Source organism: Brachycentrus maculatus, unplaced genomic scaffold (assembly GCF_059751285.1).
Source record: "Brachycentrus maculatus isolate JH-2025_06_01 unplaced genomic scaffold, ASM5975128v1 h1tg000566l, whole genome shotgun sequence".
Taxonomy (NCBI): Eukaryota; Metazoa; Arthropoda; class Insecta; order Trichoptera; family Brachycentridae; genus Brachycentrus; species Brachycentrus maculatus.
In genome coordinates this window covers 275,904-293,483 of record NW_028281308.1, presented here as the reverse complement: position 1 = coordinate 293,483, position 17,580 = coordinate 275,904, and the positions used below count along the sequence as shown (strand labels likewise).

General features: G+C 34.8%; 1 protein-coding gene across 1 annotated transcript; it reads right to left on the bottom strand.

The window, feature by feature from the left end:
• Positions 1-3,716: 3,716 nt before the first annotated feature.
• On the bottom strand, positions 3,717-15,823 carry LOC148301386 (cytochrome P450 9e2-like). The gene is made up of 10 exons (XM_088273282.1): positions 15,689-15,823; positions 14,851-15,071; positions 14,197-14,360; positions 13,104-13,247; positions 11,522-11,727; positions 9,795-10,026; positions 7,330-7,554; positions 6,170-6,270; positions 5,285-5,453; positions 3,717-3,940 (listed from the first exon to the last, which is right to left on the bottom strand). The coding sequence occupies exons 2-10, from the start codon at positions 15,066-15,068 to the stop codon at positions 3,771-3,773; spliced, it is 1,629 nt and encodes a 542-aa protein (XP_088129408.1). The 5' UTR covers positions 15,069-15,071; positions 15,689-15,823; the 3' UTR covers positions 3,717-3,770.
• Positions 15,824-17,580: the final 1,757 nt, after the last annotated feature.

Below are 17,580 nucleotides of genomic sequence, written 5' to 3'. Positions count from 1 at the left end.
AGAGGATGAAACGCCTTCTTACCCTTCGTTCAATGCTCAGCGTGTGATTACTCGTGTTCACGTAAGCCAGATATAAAAACGTCAAAGTTTAATTTTTCGTGATTTTCGATGTCAATGCCAGTTTGGATTCCAACCAATATTTATAATTTTTTTATCCAAACGTCATGATTTTAGACCAGTATTAGAGTGTTTAAGGGGTGGGTGGGTCAAGTTGAGGAACATCAGCACATTTGCGGGCACTTCCTGCACACGTTACCAGAAAAGCTCAGACCAATAAACGAGAAATTGTTTTGTGCTCCTTTTGAGTGAAAATGTCAGTTGTTTGGTGATTTAAGTGACATTAAATTCAATACATTGTTACCAAATTTCGAAGCAACATATATATGAAATTACTTGTATGGGACCGGTATAGGGTAAAACTTGCTTATAAAATTAAGAATGAACCCACGTTTAAAAAAATAGAAAATATAATCATGTCTAAATTTAAAAAAAAATAGTTCAAAGCTTATTTACCTACTTTACAACATAAACAAGTGGAAAATAATAAATTATAATACAAAATACTCTAAAAATCATACCCTAAAATACTTAAAGAAGTTAGGAGAGTTTTGCCATATCAGTGAATTATTGTTTGACATTTTACATTACATTACACAGCAAATTATTTGTCTATTGCATGTAAAAATACCCTTTTCAACTCTTGTTTCTTTAAATTGATGGCATAATCTATCGATACCCTTCATATTGTTACAGATAATCGATAATTATTTCGAAATGTAAGCAAAAAGTCCGTTATTCGGTTTTTACCAATTTTAGCAGAGTTACTTAAGTGTTTCACCCAATGTTAATATATACTAGCGCGAGTGTTTTTGCCTAGAATTTTCACTCATGAATTACATGAAATTACAGTAACTTTTAACATAAAGAATAAATCCACTCACGAGTAGGCATAGGCTATGAAACTTATAAAGTTGAAGCCTGAGTAGGGAGATGATAAACGGTGTTGCATAAGCCGTAGCTAGATTTCAGAGTCACTTGGACGTTAGGTTATTAAAAAAGAAAAAAAATATATATATATACTAGAAATATTTATGATGAATATTATATATATATATATAAATATATATATATATACATATTTATATATATATATATATATATATATATATATATATATATATATATATATATATATATATATATATATATATATATATATATTTATATTTATATATATATATATATATATATATATATATATATATATATATATATAAATATATATATATATATATATATATATATATATATATATATATATATATATATATATATATATATATATATATATATATATATATATATATATATATATATATATATATATATATATATATATATATATATATATATATATATATATATATATATATATATATATATATATATATATATATATATATATATATATATATATATATATATATATATATATATATATATATATATATATATATATATATATATATATATATATATATATATATATATATATATATATATATATATATATATATATATATTTAAATATATATATATGTTCATATATGAGAGTTTCACAGTTCGTGGAAAAAAACACCCAGAAAAAGTTGCAACAGGTCGTGCATCTGACCTTTTTAATGACACTTGCCTAACTCATTTCCAGAACATTCTGAGAGGGAGGAAGAAACAAACCTCCTTGGACTTTTTTTTTTCTAAACGGCCTACAGGTGAAAGCGAGAAAAATGTAGCGAAAAAGGCAAAGACCAGTGAGGATATCTAATTTATTTCTTTACATTCTCTTTTTTGTTTTTGTGCAATAAATATTTGATATTTATAAATACGATTTTATTATTCAAAACCACGTAACAAAAATAACTGGGGGTGACATTTTGGAGGTTGGAACGGATTAATGGTAGTTCAATTGTTTTGTATGGGGAAATTTGCTTTGAGATATGAGTAATTCAAGATACGAGCAAGGTTGCGGAACGAATTAAACTCGTATGTCGAGGTACCACTGTATATATATATATATATATATATATATATATATATATATATATATATATATATATATATATATATATATATATATATATATATATATATAAATAAATAAATATATATATATATATATATATATATATATATATATATATATATATATATATATATATATATATATATATATATAAATAAATTTCTAAAAATGTTGGATGGTAAGCTTCATTTAAGTTTCAACTCTTACGAAGAATCTTTAGCCTTCCATAAATTATCTTCACTTAGTAAACGTAGGAATATATCAGATTTATGTTTTTTGTATAAAGTTATAAATAATATGACTGAGAGCCCCTATCTTCTTGCGCAGATACCTTTTCACTGTCCAATTAGAATCAATAGGCATAGTCATACCTTTTATAATCCAGCACCAACAAAGAACTATTCAAAAAATTCCTTTATTTATCGAAGTTGTGGGAAATTTAATGAATGTTGTACCGACCTTGATATGTTCTACTCCAATCTTTCAAAATTTAAAGCTAAATTGTTCGAAATCTTATAAATCTAAAAAAGTAATTCTATTCCCTGTCCTTTCCTTTTCTTTCTTTCCTATCACTGCCATCTCCTTTTCTCTTTATCCCATCCTTGTCTCATGTCTCTTCCTTTATATAGACCTCTCTTATGTATAGTTGTGAAGAACTATAATTGGTACTCATGATTTTATTTTTTGTATTCTGTATGTATCATATATTGTAACTGTTGTTCTTCCTTCCAATAAAATAAAATAAAAAATAAAAATAAAAAAAATATATGTATATATATATATATATATATATATATATATATATATATATATATATATATATATATATATATATATATATATATATATATATATATATAAAGGAAAATAACATATACCTTTACCGTAACTGTTTTCTATCCACATGTGGTTCTGATAATGATTAGTAAACTTGATGGTATCATTACTTTCTTTTGGTGTAATATTTTTGCAACAGATAAATATACTGAAAGTATTGAATATTAAGTTAATATGATAGATTTGGCTGTCTGTTGCCTTTGTATGGTGACGATGCTATGCTTCTCGCTGATAATAGAGTCCTGTAGGTCTGCTCTGCAGGCGCTGGGAATAATATGTACAAAAAGTAATATGCTGTTGCATGCGCAGCAAATCTTAAGTCAAGATTTTCGAAAAAAATGAATCTACGTCTAAAAATAGCGGTAAATGGGTACATTTTGGAACAGGTAGATGGTTTCGTATGTTTGGGAAGTATGTTTCCTTGGGATGGAGAGATTGATATAGATAAAGGAGGAGAGTGAATGGCGCAGTTTAATCAGTTAAGCTAAATAAAAACCTTTCAGCCAAAGATTTTTTTAACGTTCTTTTCTCACTCATTCGTTCCAAGTGTCCAAACCATCTAAACACACCTTTCTTCATTTTATAGATACTATCTGTCAAAAAAAATCTTAATAACCTCAATAAATCTTAGCCTTCTTTCCTCATTTCACCATTGGAAACATTTTATCATGTATCATTTGCCTTACTGATAATCACATTCTGACTGCATTCAGTCTCCTTTCATTATTCTTATGGTTCACTTCCATACATACGGATTGGTACAGGACTCCATAATACAGGACTACAGTTAAGATTTCGCTTTTAAAAATTTATAACAGTTTATTTCAAGTAATTATTAGTTATAACGATGTAATTATAAGCTTCTTGGTTTCAGTCCCACCCAAAAGCCATTCTTGGAATTCAAGTTGAATGTATCCGCCGCCAGTTGGATCGGATCCTCAGTTTTTGCTGTTTTGACAAAGTCGAATTTCAGCAAGAGATGATATATTACGGCTTTTGTTTCCATGAGCGCAAATCTAGAACCTGAAATAAGAAAATCATAGTAATAAGCAAACATAGCAATGAGTAATCCTGGTTCCAACTCTAATGTATGGAAGTGAAACATGGAGTTGGCAAAAGAAGGATGAAAGTAGACTGAATGCAGTCGAAATGCGATCTCTCAGAAGAATGTGCGACAAAACGATGTGTGACAGATGTGCGAATAGTGAAATAAGGAAGAAGTGCAAAGCTGAGATAAGCATTATTGATAAAATTAAGAAAGGTGTGTTGAGATGGTTTGGACATGTGGAACGAATGAGTGACGAAAGAACGGTAAAATAAATTTATGAGGCGAATGTTAGTGGGAAGAGAAGCAGAGGAAGACCGAGAAAAGCATGGCACGATCAGGAATGCCAAATACTTGAAAGTGGTCAGGTATATATTTATTCAATATTATCTTGGACTAGTACCTGAAGTGGAAGGCCTTTTCTTCGTGTGTTAACGATCAAGATAACACTGCGTTTATATCATGCCCTATGCACCGTTGGGTGCAGATGATAGTTTGATGATGATGATGATGATGGGGATACCATTGGGTCAGGATTCAGGATAGTGATCATAATAAAAAAGTACCAAATCAGAACGTTTTATCTTTGATATTGTACCATAATTTCATCAATTTGGATATTTTAACATCAGATTTGCCTATTTGAGAATGATTTTTGTTAATTTTAAATGGATGCGACCCGAAATGACACACTTTTAATTAACCGCCAGTATATTTTCCCGCCACCGTCGCGGCAAGATAAATCATCCGACCCTGTTACTTGCACCCCACCGCAGGGGTGGATTCTCAAGTGGCGAGAATTAATTATTCCGTGGAATAATACCTATTGTAAAATCGTTATTTTCATAGTCAAACACTCGTCGAGCTAAGTGAATGGGGAGTCGTAACAATCGGCGGGTATGTATGAGGAGATGCATGAACGTGGAAGAGGCGAAGAATGTTTGTAAGGAGAGAGTGGTGTGGCGCTCTATTCTCTCTGCCTACCCCTGCGGGGAAGCGGCGTGATGGTTAGCTAGTTAGTTAGTTAGTAATGAGCACTCATTGTGCATTGCAGTTATGGTAATTTATGAGATATTTGCCTATGGGCGCCCATTTATATTTTGCGAAAAAATACATTCACTCATGAGTAGGCACAGGCTATAAAACTTAAAAAAAGCCTGACTCGAGTCATGATATTGTATCGGAATTGTATTTTATTCAGAACTTCGTGAGACAAAAGAAAATACTAGCGGACATTACCCAGTCAAATTCTTCCTCAAATGCATTTATGGCAATAAAAGACGAGAAACGAGCTCGGTCACATACAGAAGTGATTGACTTACCGATGCAGTTTCTCGGTCCCATACCAAAGGGGATATATGAAAATGGAACGATGCTATCTTTGTTTTCATCCGAAAACCTTTCTGGATCGAATATTCGTGGGTTCTTGTAATAGCGCGGGTCATGGTGGATTCCCCCTATCGGCATTATCAACGTGTCTCCCGGATTCATCTGGAAAACAAGTCCATAAATACCATTTTGAAATTTTCCGTACTGATCATCCAAAAACTACACGTGACCCAAAGCGGGGCACCAAAAGACCCCAGTGTGTGGAAATCGTAGTACGCGGCTCGCAGGATGTACAAATCCTCCACTGACGAGCCATAGGCGGTACGTCCGTTCCAACACGCCGTCGCTCATCGACTGAATGAGAGCCGGATATCGGATCAAACGAAAGGCAACTAGTAAAGTTGTCTCGCTTTCGCGTAGTACCACATTTACTAGAGTGAAAGAAAAAACATGTCGCCAGCAGACAAAAAAATCGTGCTGTTATATAAGCACGTTGAACTCGCGGTAATGACTGATTGTGCTTTTCATAGAAAAAAATATTTTGAAATATTTTACGATTTGAAGATGAAAATAAAAAAAAGGAAAGAAGGAAGAATTTTTTTAGTATATTTTATTTTTAAGACAACAATAACATGAAGTAGCTCTTATAATACTAAAGTTACCGAATTAAAATTCTTATATGGGGATTTTCTAACATGGGGTAATTCATACATAGGCATTCTGCCCATTATTGAGCATCCATATTGCATTAACTCTTTAAACCTGTATATGTGTGATGGCCTCGGAACCTTTCGCATGTCGGTACGATTTTCGATACGTTTCGAAATAAGGCTTATTGTAGCGCCATCAGGTGAGAAATAAATAATAGGTATACGTACCTTAAATGGTGTTTTACATTCGTTGTTTGGCGGAGGAAGAGAATAACCTTTAACACACTTTCTGTCAATAAATGGTCCCGGAGGCCAATAACGCAAGGTTTCTAGAACAAAAAAGGAATTATGTGACAAAAGCTCTGAAACCCTTTTGGGATGAATATATCCATCCATGCAGTGGCCCTAAGAAGGGTCTTTGCGCAATAAGCTCTGAACCCTTTCGGAATGCATATTTATTTCTATCCATTCCGTCCATGCAGAGAAGGGTCTTCGCGCAATAAGCTATGAAACTTATATCTCGATAAATGTGTAATAAATGTAATAAATAATAAGTTCAGATTTTAGATATTCCTCCATAATATATTTACCCATTGAATGAATTTTTATTAACAATTATCACTTATCGGGCACATTTTAAAAGTAGCTTTCGGGCAGCCAAGCGAGGTGGTTTTATTGCTCGTTTGTAAGCGTGAGTCGATGATTTTATCATGTTTTCAGGTATAAAAGTTCAATAAACATCCCTTTCGACTTCAAATATAATCAATATATGTTTTGAATATTGAAAGCATTAACTTTGTGGATCATATTGATATATTATTTCGAGAAATAAAAATACTTTGTGTTCTGATCCACTCACATTTTTATTGACCAACTAGTTTCGGCAACAACCTGTTACCCTCTTCAGTAATAAATGAAACCCTGAAGAGGGCAACAGGTTGTTGCCGAAACTAGTTGGTTAATAAAAATGTGAGTGGATCAGAACACAAAGTATTTTTATTTCTCGAAATAATAATCAATATAGCTTATCATCTATGAATGCCTTTTTTCAGATTTTAAATCGTTCGCTTTCAATGAACGATTTTGTCCCCCTCCGTAGTGTAATGGTCAGCACGCTCGACTATCGTACTGGAGGTCCCGGGCTCGATTTTCAGGGAGGTCAACTAAAAGTGTTTTTTTTTACTCCAGTATTTATTCAATATTACCTGAAGCGGAGGGCTGATCACCTTTTCTTCATGTGTTAACGGTCAAGATAACACTGCGTTTAAATGATGCAGTGCCCTATGCACCATCGGGTGTGGATAAGGGGTGGAAGAAGAAGAAGAATTGACTACACAGCACCGGAACGCGTGGTTTTTTTTGGCACAGTAAAGGGAAGTAAACTATACCTGATACAACCATGTCCATGTACTTCATGCCTTGCAAATGACTGTAGGAGATGCCGCCTTGCCCACTGGAGGCGGCTACTACGTCCACCTCCTTCTGCAGCTTCTTCTGTATGTCCGGATGAAGAGCTAGCTCGTGGGTGAGGAAGCACAGAAGGGTGGAAGACGTGTCGAAGCCGGCCACGAAGAACAGCACCGCCTGGGCGGTCAGTTCATCGTCGGTCCATTCTGGAAAATAAGATTTGTGATGAAAAAATATGCCTGCAGAGTGTGGATACCGTACTCTGGAAGACCGACGAACGAGTTTTATGCCCTGAATTATTAAAATAAACATATCATAACATCATAAAGAAATTCATAATCATAATACAGGAGGACATAACAAAATACATGTGGAGCCGATAAAAACTACTAAATTTGGAGTAAGGTCCTTAAAATATATTGCCTCTACCCAAATTAACCAGCTACCTGACGTATCGCTCACTCCTTTCAAGAACGTCATAAATCAAAGAACTTGATTTTTCAGGAGATCGTTTTTAAAGTTTAAAAATGTAACACAATGTATTAAAAATAAATATCAAGCCACTTATTGAACTTTTTACTGTGCCACAGATCGTTTTAGGTAAAACCTGAAGGTTTTTTCTCCATTTGAAAAATATTTAGTTTATTTAAAAATATAATGAAACAATACCTTTTCTTAAAAATGCAAAAACAACACTTTCTGCCCTGTAGCGGTTAAATATTAAGTTAAAAATATGCCGCTTTTGCTGGGATATAGTACATTTTCTGGGCATTCCGAAAACAGCACAACTGAAAATTGACGAATTTTGATTTATGACGTTCTTGAAAGGAGTGAGCGATATATAAAATAGAACCCATTCGGGGATCTAAAATAAATGATCAGAAAAAATACTTTATGGAAAGATATATATACAACATTTTGAGTGTGTCCAAATACTTGTTCACAAAATCTGGATTATCTCCAATTACAGGAGTTATTTTCATAAAAAGCTTAATAAAAAGCTTCTTTACATCTCACCAATAGATGTCTCTAGTGAAGTTCTAGTGATTCATGAACAAGGTTTCTAAATTGGTTCATATATATAGAACTTCCAAGAATTTGAGTAGTGTGGTTGTCAATAATGGGTAGAATTGGTGAATGTTACACGTGTGTAAAGTGATCACTTAAACCAGCCTATGACGGTCGTAAGCCCCGTAAATGCCCAGACTTCCATATTCTTCTTCATCTTTGATGAGATGTCAAAAAATAATATTAAAGTGAAAACATATATATGTAGTGATTAGTCATATTTTCTTATTTTGTTATTATCTTATTTTTTTTATATTTTCTAATTTTTTATGTTTCCTCCTATGTTTATTTTAAATATGCTTCTTTCCTTATCTCTTTAGATTTATTTCTTTAAAATATGCTTCGTATGCCTATTTATTATCCCTGTTTAGTTTTTTTTATATTTTGCCATGTATCAGTTTTGGTAATTTAAATAAAAATCTTTTTTGTATATTATTTGTGTTCCAGTCTTGTTAACCTTAATCCCATGTCCCAAAATGAGAAATAGAAATGACTCGTTGGGAATATTAAATTTCTGACTTATGTATGTTTTGAAAAATAATTAAATGAATGTAATATTAATATAAACATATAAATAAGAAATTAAGACATTAGGAGCAGATACAGAATAGCGGATATCATGGATCGCGTAGCAAGATTCAAGTAGCAATGGGCGAGACGTATATATATATATATATATATATATATATATATATATATATATATATATATATATATATATATATATATATATATATATATATATATATATATATATATATATATTAACTATTTAACTGAATAACCATCACGCTGCTTCCCCGCAGTGGTAGGCAGAGAGAATAGAACGCCACACCGCTCTGTCCTTGAAAACATTCTTCGCCTCTTCCACGTTCATGTATCTCTTCATACATACCAGCCGATTTTTTCGACTCCTAACCTGACCACTTTCAAGTATTTGGCATACTTGACCGTCCCAAGTTTTTTTCGGTCTTCCTCTGCTCCTTTTTGCAATTACATTCGCCTCATAAAATTGTTTGACCGTTCTTTCCTCACTCATTCGTTCCACGTGTCCAAACCATCTCAGCACACCTTTCTTAATTTTATCGATAATGCTTGTCTCAGCTTTGCATTCCTTCCTTATTTAACTATTTGAACATCTATCATACATCGTTTTGTTAGTTAAAGTTATAACTTTACACCCGTCCAACATTCACCCTTCATTGACAACCACACCACTTGAATTTTTGGAACCACTAGATATATTAAATAATCAATTTCAAGACACGGTACATTTGAAATTTGTTTGAAATTGTTTCTGTGACTTAGAATTTGTGATTCTATATTCGTTTCCATAAAGTGACGCACAAAAAAAAACAGTATAAATCTATGTACATACTTCTTTTAACATTTTCTCTTCCTATATGTGATTCTTCCACAGCTGAAAATCCAGCTTCGCTAGTGTCTTCCGCGATAGCTTCATGCTTCAAAGAACCCTTTTTAGCTTCCATCAGCAGGTGTATCATGTCCGGTCTGACAATATTCTTCTCTTCTCTCTGCTGCATTGTGTCCTGAACCAACTCCCTGAAGAACTTCTGAACCCTTCTGCTCATGAAGGGGATATTCAGCCACTGAAAGTACAAGTAAACGCTTCCAATCAGTGATTGAAAGCTCTCCTAACTGCATTCCCATATCGCTCACTCCTTTCAAGAACGTCATAAATCAAAAATCGACAATTTTTAGTTGTGCATGTTTTTGGAATGCTCAGAAAATGTACTATATCCCAGCAAAAGAGGCATTTTTTAACTTAATATTTACCGATACAGGGCAGAAAGTATTGTTTTTGCATTTTGAAAAAAAAGTTATATTTTTTTTTTTTCAAATATACTAAATATTTTTTGAATGTACAAAAAACCTTCAGGTTTTACCTAAAAAGATCTGTTGCATATTAAAAAGTTTAATAAGTGGCTTGATATTTATTTTTAATGCATTGTATGATATTTTTAAACTTTAAAAACGTTCTCCTGAAAAATCGAGTTTTTTGATTTATGACGTTCATGAAAGGAGTGGGCGATATCTGGTACAAGAGTATCTAGGCTTCCTGACAGACCTCTCTTGCAAAGCAATTTTATTTTACCAACTAGTTGCGAATATTATTTTTAACCCTTTCCGGTCCATATATTTTTTCATCCATACATCTAGTCATACATGCCCTCCGATTACGCAGACTTTTGACACCTAATTTTTTTTAGAAAATTTAACAAAAACATAAAAAAACCTGAGCATTTTTTTTAATGTTAGTTACCAAATTCTATGTATGCTACAGAACAAATATTTTTAACATGTATTTATTATATTATTGGGTTTCGTACGAACTTGCTCCTGGAACGAATAAAGTACGTTATGCGAGGCATCAATGAACTGGTAAAATAATATTTAACGAGCACCTTCTAAACTCTCAAAGAGACTTTAAGAGAGTATAACCTCTTAAAGAGCTTATTTAAAATTTACTTTTTACTTACTTTTTTTTTCTTTTTTTTGGTGCGACTTTTTTACCTAAGCTTCCTCTACTCAACTTGGACTCGCTTGACTTCATCTAACTTATTGTACCTTCACATTACTAATTCTAAGAAGGTACTAAGTCTAAAAGAGACTGTAAGAGAGGATACCTATGAAAGAGTTTATTAAAAATTCGCCTCTTTGTTTTGTGTTTTTTTTAAAATTATTTTTGTATGGTACGACTTTTTAACCTAAGCTACCTTAACTCAACCTGGAATAGTCTAACTTAATCTAACTTATCGTACCTTCACACTACTAATTCTAATAATAAAAATAAAAATAATAAAACCCTTATCCGCACCCCAATGGTGCATAGGGCACTGCGTCATATAAACGCAGTGTTATCTTGATCGTTTACACATGAAGGAAAGGTGATCAGCCCTCCGCTTCAGGTACCGGTCCAGGGTAATATTGAATTAATATTACAGTGAAAAAAATTACTTATATTTATTTTACCCCCCTTGGGAATCGAACCCGGGACCTCCAGAATGGTAGCCGAGCGCGCTGACCATTACACTACGGAGGCTGACAAGTATTCTAATAATACTTAATTCTTAATTTTCTCACCACTAATACTTTGGGGGCAATAAACATCATAAAGAATTTGAGCAACTGAACTCCCGAGAAGTTGCTGGCTTCCTTCCCCATCGTGTAAAAGTAATTGTTTTCATCTTTCAGGGAATTCACTTCCAGGCCGAAAGCTGTTGTGGCTATCACATCATTTGTGTATCTGGTGAAAGCATTCTTCATCTCGACTTCGACTAATCCTTTAGCTGAAACAATAAACACAGTATTTAGTATATAAGTACATCTACAAAACACTGTTCTATCATTCAGGGAGTAGTCTGACCTCCATTCTGCGGGCAGTGCTCCCTTACACTCTGCACTGCAGGTACATCTATCGTACACTGTTCTACCATTCAGGGAGTAGTCTGACCTCCATTCTGCGGGCAGTGCTCCCTTACACTCTGCACTGCAGGTACATCTACCGTACACTGTTCTATCATTCGGGGAGTAGTCTGACCTCCATTCTGCGGGTAGTGCTCCCTTACACTCTGCACTGCAGGTACATCTACCGTACACTGTTCTACCATTCAGCGAGTAGTCTGACCTCCATTCTGCGGGCAGTGCTCCCTTACACTCTGCACTGCAGGTACATCTACCGTACACTGTTCTACCATTCAGGGAGTAGTCTGACCTCCATTCTGCGGGCAGTGCTCCCTTACACTCTGCACTGCAGGTACATCTACCGTACACTGTTCTACCATTCAGGGAGTAGTCTGACCTCCATTCTGCGGGCAGTGCTCCCTTACACTCTGCACTGCAGGTACATCTACCGTACACTGTTCTACCATTCAGGGAGTAGTCTGACCTCCATTCTGCGGGCAGTGCTCCCTTACACTCTGCACTGCAGGTACATCTACCGTACACTGTTCTACCATTCAGGGAGTAGTCTGACCTCCATTCTGCGGGCAGTGCTCCCTTACACTCTGCACTGCAGGTACATCTACCGTACACTGTTCTACCATTCAGGGAGTAGTCTGACCTCCATTCTGCGGGCAGTGCTCCCTTACACTCTGCACTGCGGGTACATCTACCGTACACTGTTCTACCATTCAGGGAGTAGTCTGACCTCCATTCTGCGGGCAGTGCTCCCTTACACTCTGCACTGCAGGTACATCTACCGTACACTGTTCTACCATTCAGGGAGTAGTCTGACCTCCATTCTGCGGGCAGTGCTCCCTTACACTCTGCACTGCAGGTACATCTACCGTACACTGTTCTACCATTCAGGGAGTAGTCTGACCTCCATTCTGCGGGCAGTGCTCCCTTACACTCTGCACTGCGGGTACATCTACCGTACACTGTTCTACCAATCGGGGAGTAGTCTGACCTCCATTCTGCGGGCAGTGCTCCCTTACACTCTGCACTGCAGGTACATCTACCGTACACTGTTCTACCATTCAGGGAGTAGTCTGATCTCCATTCTGCGGGCAGTGCTCCCATACACTCTGCACTGCAGGTACATCTACCGCACACTTTTCTACCATTCAGGGTGTGGTGACCTCCATAATAGATAAAGATAATGCTCCCTTACACTCTGCATTCGTTCCAACTCCAAGCACATCTACCTCACACTATAACACACCTTTGTTTCCTGGTTTGTTGGCCTGCTCCATGTAGAAGTTGGCCATTTGCTCCCCGCAGCGAGCTACAAAGTCGAACATTCCTCTCATCTTGGCGCTGGTGAAGGCCGGACTCAGGGTCGACCTCATGTCCCGCCACTTCTGACCTGAACATACAGTGTGTGCAACGTATTAAGTGCATTTAAGTATATTTTTAACACACCACACCCTGTCGCCGATATGGTCGCAGAGTACCTAGATAGCGCTTTGCGACCACATCAGCCGTCCCGCGACAAGAAACGTCACTCAGGCTGCTAGGATGTAGGACCATCATCGTCTGTAGGTGTGAGATAATGAATTGTAAGCCCAGAACGACAAATGGGTGGAAAATTAGTAAAATCAGTAAAATCAAAAATTACTATGCGCTTTTTGTGCATATTCTCAAGAGACCCATTCGCCTTTGCGATGGTTTTTAAAGCTTGTACTTGTACGAGTACAGGTACCCATGCGAACTCGAGTACTTTATCCGTTTATTTTAAATCTTTATTTCCTTTTTCCAGTACAGTTTAACTCTTACCACTCTGTCGGCCGGATATTCTGGCCCGTACGTTCTAGTAGGCAGCTCCGTGGGCCACAATGTCTGGCCGGGCGAAGGTATAACTTTAATCACTGATTACTCTATCACTCAAGTATATTCTTCCAAAAAATATTTCAGATAAATACAGTTAATCTTAATAAACATGGTCATACGAATTGCCAGACAGAGTGTCCCAAAATTAGAGAACCAAAATATTTATTTTAATGGTAGAAAAACGTCGCATTTATTTTGATCAAAGCAGCTGATTAGTTATGAGAAAAAATGTTTAGAGTGGAAAGGGTTAAGAATGTCAGTTTTTTTTACATACGAGTTCCAAAAATTTGAGTTTTGTGATTGTCAATCATGGGTAGAATGATGAATGTTACGCATGAATAAAGTGATCACTTAAACAAGCCGTAGATGGGTTGTAAACCCTGTAAAAATACCCAGACTTCCATGTTCTTCTTCACTTGTGTTGATATATTAATATATATGTTAGTTATTGAGAGAGAGTATTCAAAAGAATTTTCAAATGTTACCTTTAAGGGAGAATAAGTTGTTAGCGAAAAGGGGATCACTTTCTTCTTCCACAATTCCCTGGTGATCAGTGAAATGATCAAAATCTTTTATCGTTACTTGCTTCAATAATTCCAAGTCCGTAATCATCACGGAGGCCCTTAGAAACTGTCTTACTCCAACATACCTAGAACCAATTAATCCTTCAGAATGTCAATTGACGTACACAACAGAGTCCTGGTTTCAACCCTAATGTATGAATGATAAAAGTAGACCGAATGGAGGAGAAAAACGTAATTATCCTGCTAGTGAATACATATGCAGTATGGCTAAAGTTACCAAACGTCACATTTTGAACGGGACCGTCCCGTTTTTAGATGGCCTGTCCCGTTGTGCCCAAGTAAAGTTTCGGAACGTCGAAATGTCCCGTATGTAACCATTTACAAACAAGTATATTACGGATACAATTCTAGGAAACACTTTATTATAAAAAGGCAGAAGGAGCACCCACCACTTCCGTAAGTAGATAAAACAATACTTACCAGCAACATAATAAAACAAAAATCGGAGTACTTAAAGCGATGTTGTGTCCAAATATATTATATATTGATATTCTCATTTTTAATGTCGCGTTGTAGTAAATACATATCACCGGGAAGGGAATGTTAATAATGTACCTCTCTCCGGGGAATGCGCTGTACATTCTCTGCGTAAATGCGAGAGTGTGTTCCTTCATCAGAAGGACCTTCAACATGTGCCCTATGAATGGTATGCTAGTTGGCAAGCTCCGGACTCCGCGCCTTCTAAAGTAACCATCCTCCCACTTCCCGTACAGGAAGAGGACGCTTAGCACTCCGATCGCCAAAAGGAGGATGTCCACACTGTCGACAGACATATCCTGAAATACATACAAACGAGTAGTGCACTTGCAAACCACAATAAAAATTACAATGTAAAAAAAGTTTTTTAGTAGAAACTATTTTAACCCTTTCCACTCTGACCATTTTTTCTCGTAACTGATTAGCTACTCTGATCCAAAAAATGCGACGTTTTTCTACCATTAAAATAAATATTTTGGTTCCCCTATATTTGGGACACTCTGGCAATTCGTATGACCATGTTAATTAAGATTAAATGTATTTATCTGAATATTTTTTTGGTAGAATATACTTGGGTGATAGAGAAATCAGTGATTAAAGTTATACCTGCGCCGGGCCAGACATTGTGGCCCACGGAGCTGCCTACGAGAATCATACGGGCCAGAACGTCTGGCCTACAGAGTGGTAAGAGTTTAAAAAACTGCAATTCTTCAACTATTTAAGGGTGAAAATGACTTAAATCTGAATAAAAGTTCATCTTTGAGATAAAAACATGACTTTACAATACCAAAATGCAATACCAAACAATTCCAACAGAACTTTTAATGTGTATAATCAGTAAATTTAGTATTTTCTGCATATCCGTCATAATTCAACAACAACATTAAAAGTACGAGTCGGTACAATGCTTACTTACCAGGTTTTTACAAAAATTCACTCGTACATATATTTTAATTATATTATGAAACGTTTATTAATTTTTAGTATAAAGAGATAAAAAAAAATAGTACTAATTGACCATACGAGTAGCGCCAACTGATTAGAATGATTTGAAAGACGCCAGTAAACAAGGCAGTTTAAGGTACAGCGGCCTAACTACTTTTTTTACGGAAAATTCGATTCGGAAATTGGTCGACAATTAAGAGTGAAATTTCAAGGATATTGAGACTTATATAAGGCACATTTCGTTACACGAAAGAGAAGAAAGATATAACGTACACAATGCGTGGTAGAAAAATAATCGTAGGAAATATTTTTAAAAAAAAACACGCATAATAAAGAACACATTTATTAATACATAAAGAGATTATTAAAAAACACCTCAATTTGTATGAAAGTATTTTAAAATTTTTAATTTTATTTTTAAAATTAGGTACAGAGATACATTTTTTATGTTTTTTAATCATATGTATTATGGCTCTTTTGGCATAGCCTGTGTTGAGTCGAAATAGTTACATGTTAATACATTTTTTTTTAAATTACTAATTAATTTTTAATTACTTCTCATTACATTACATGATATAAAACAATAAATAATAAAAGGTTATACAATAAAATATTCACAAGTATTAAACCTGGACTTTATAATTAAGTTTTTTTTCCACCTTGATCCTACCAACGAGGAGCAACCATCGACGGACACTGTCCTTAAATTAAAAGGATACTACTCAAGTACTGTAGTATTACATATATTGGAAATGTAAAAAGTTGCAAGTAATGTTCATACACATACCTAAAGTGACCTTATTGAACGGGACCGTTCCGTTTTTAGAAAGTCTGTCCCGTTGTCCCCAAGTAAAGTTTCGGGACGTCGAAATTTCCTGTTTTCAAAAAAAGATCAGCACACGGTAACAATTAAAAAAAAAGTGAAAAAAATCGACGGTATTTTGTAGTATAGCCGTTTCATATAACTATGCTGAACAAATCCTTGCTTGATTTGGGTGCATGTGACTAAAGCAGGTAGCTGGTGAATCATGTGCAAAGACTAACTAATTTATATAAAGACCGTCGACTCTATATAAATACTTTATATAAATAATAAAAGAACATAATTTTGTCCATATATACATTATTTATTCATCTTATTTTCTTTATCAACATTCCTTTCCTTTTTATTAGATACAAAAAAAACTATTTAAAAAATCCGTGTTTTCTTGAATGCACATACTATTACGTAAAAATTGGTAGATGTCCCGTTTTGAGGGCAGAAATAAAAGGTATGTGGAATCATACCTCAAATAAGCAACGCCATATAGTATTTTCTCTAAATCCGAACAGGCCACAGCCCCAATCGTTTCATTTCAAATTTCATTTCGTTATTTCATTAAATGTTCTATCTCTGTTCAACGATGACATTGCACAGCCCTTGGATATCGCTTTGAAGAGAGACTACCCTTCTGTCATATATCAGTTTGTCTTATATAATATTTGGTGTCGTAAACGGATATTGTTCACTTGTAATCTGAGCAACCTAGTTAGGTATTGGAGATTACACCATATATCAGGGTTGCGATATTTTACATTACCGTTGAACAGAAAATGTCGTTGGTTTATTGTAACTGGAGAGTGTTAGTAGAATTCCATTTATGAAATATCGAAAATTAACCATGGTTATTGGATTGAATTAATTCTTCTCCAAACCCTCATCTGCACCCGATAGTGCATAGGGCACTGCATCATATAAACGCAGTGTAATCTTAATCATGACCACATGAAGGAAAGGTGATCAGCCTTCCGCTTCATGTACCAGTCCAGGGTAATATTGAATAGATATTAGAGTAAAAAATCACTTATACTTATTTAACCCCC

What these genes read in the sequence shown, in the direction of transcription:
- LOC148301386 (XM_088273282.1), bottom strand. Translation starts at nt 15,068, where the DNA reads ATGTCTGTCGACAGTGTGGACATCCTCCTTTTGGCGATCGGAGTGCTA. An exon ending in CAACTTATTCTCCCTTAAAG is followed by an intron (nt 13,248 to 14,196) that starts GTAACATTTGAA and finishes CTGTATGTTCAG; the next exon opens with GTCAGAAGTGGCGGGACATG. An exon ending in CATGGACATGGTTGTATCAG is followed by an intron (nt 6,271 to 7,329) that starts GTATAGTTTACT and finishes TTTTTGTTCTAG; the next exon opens with AAACCTTGCGTTATTGGCCT.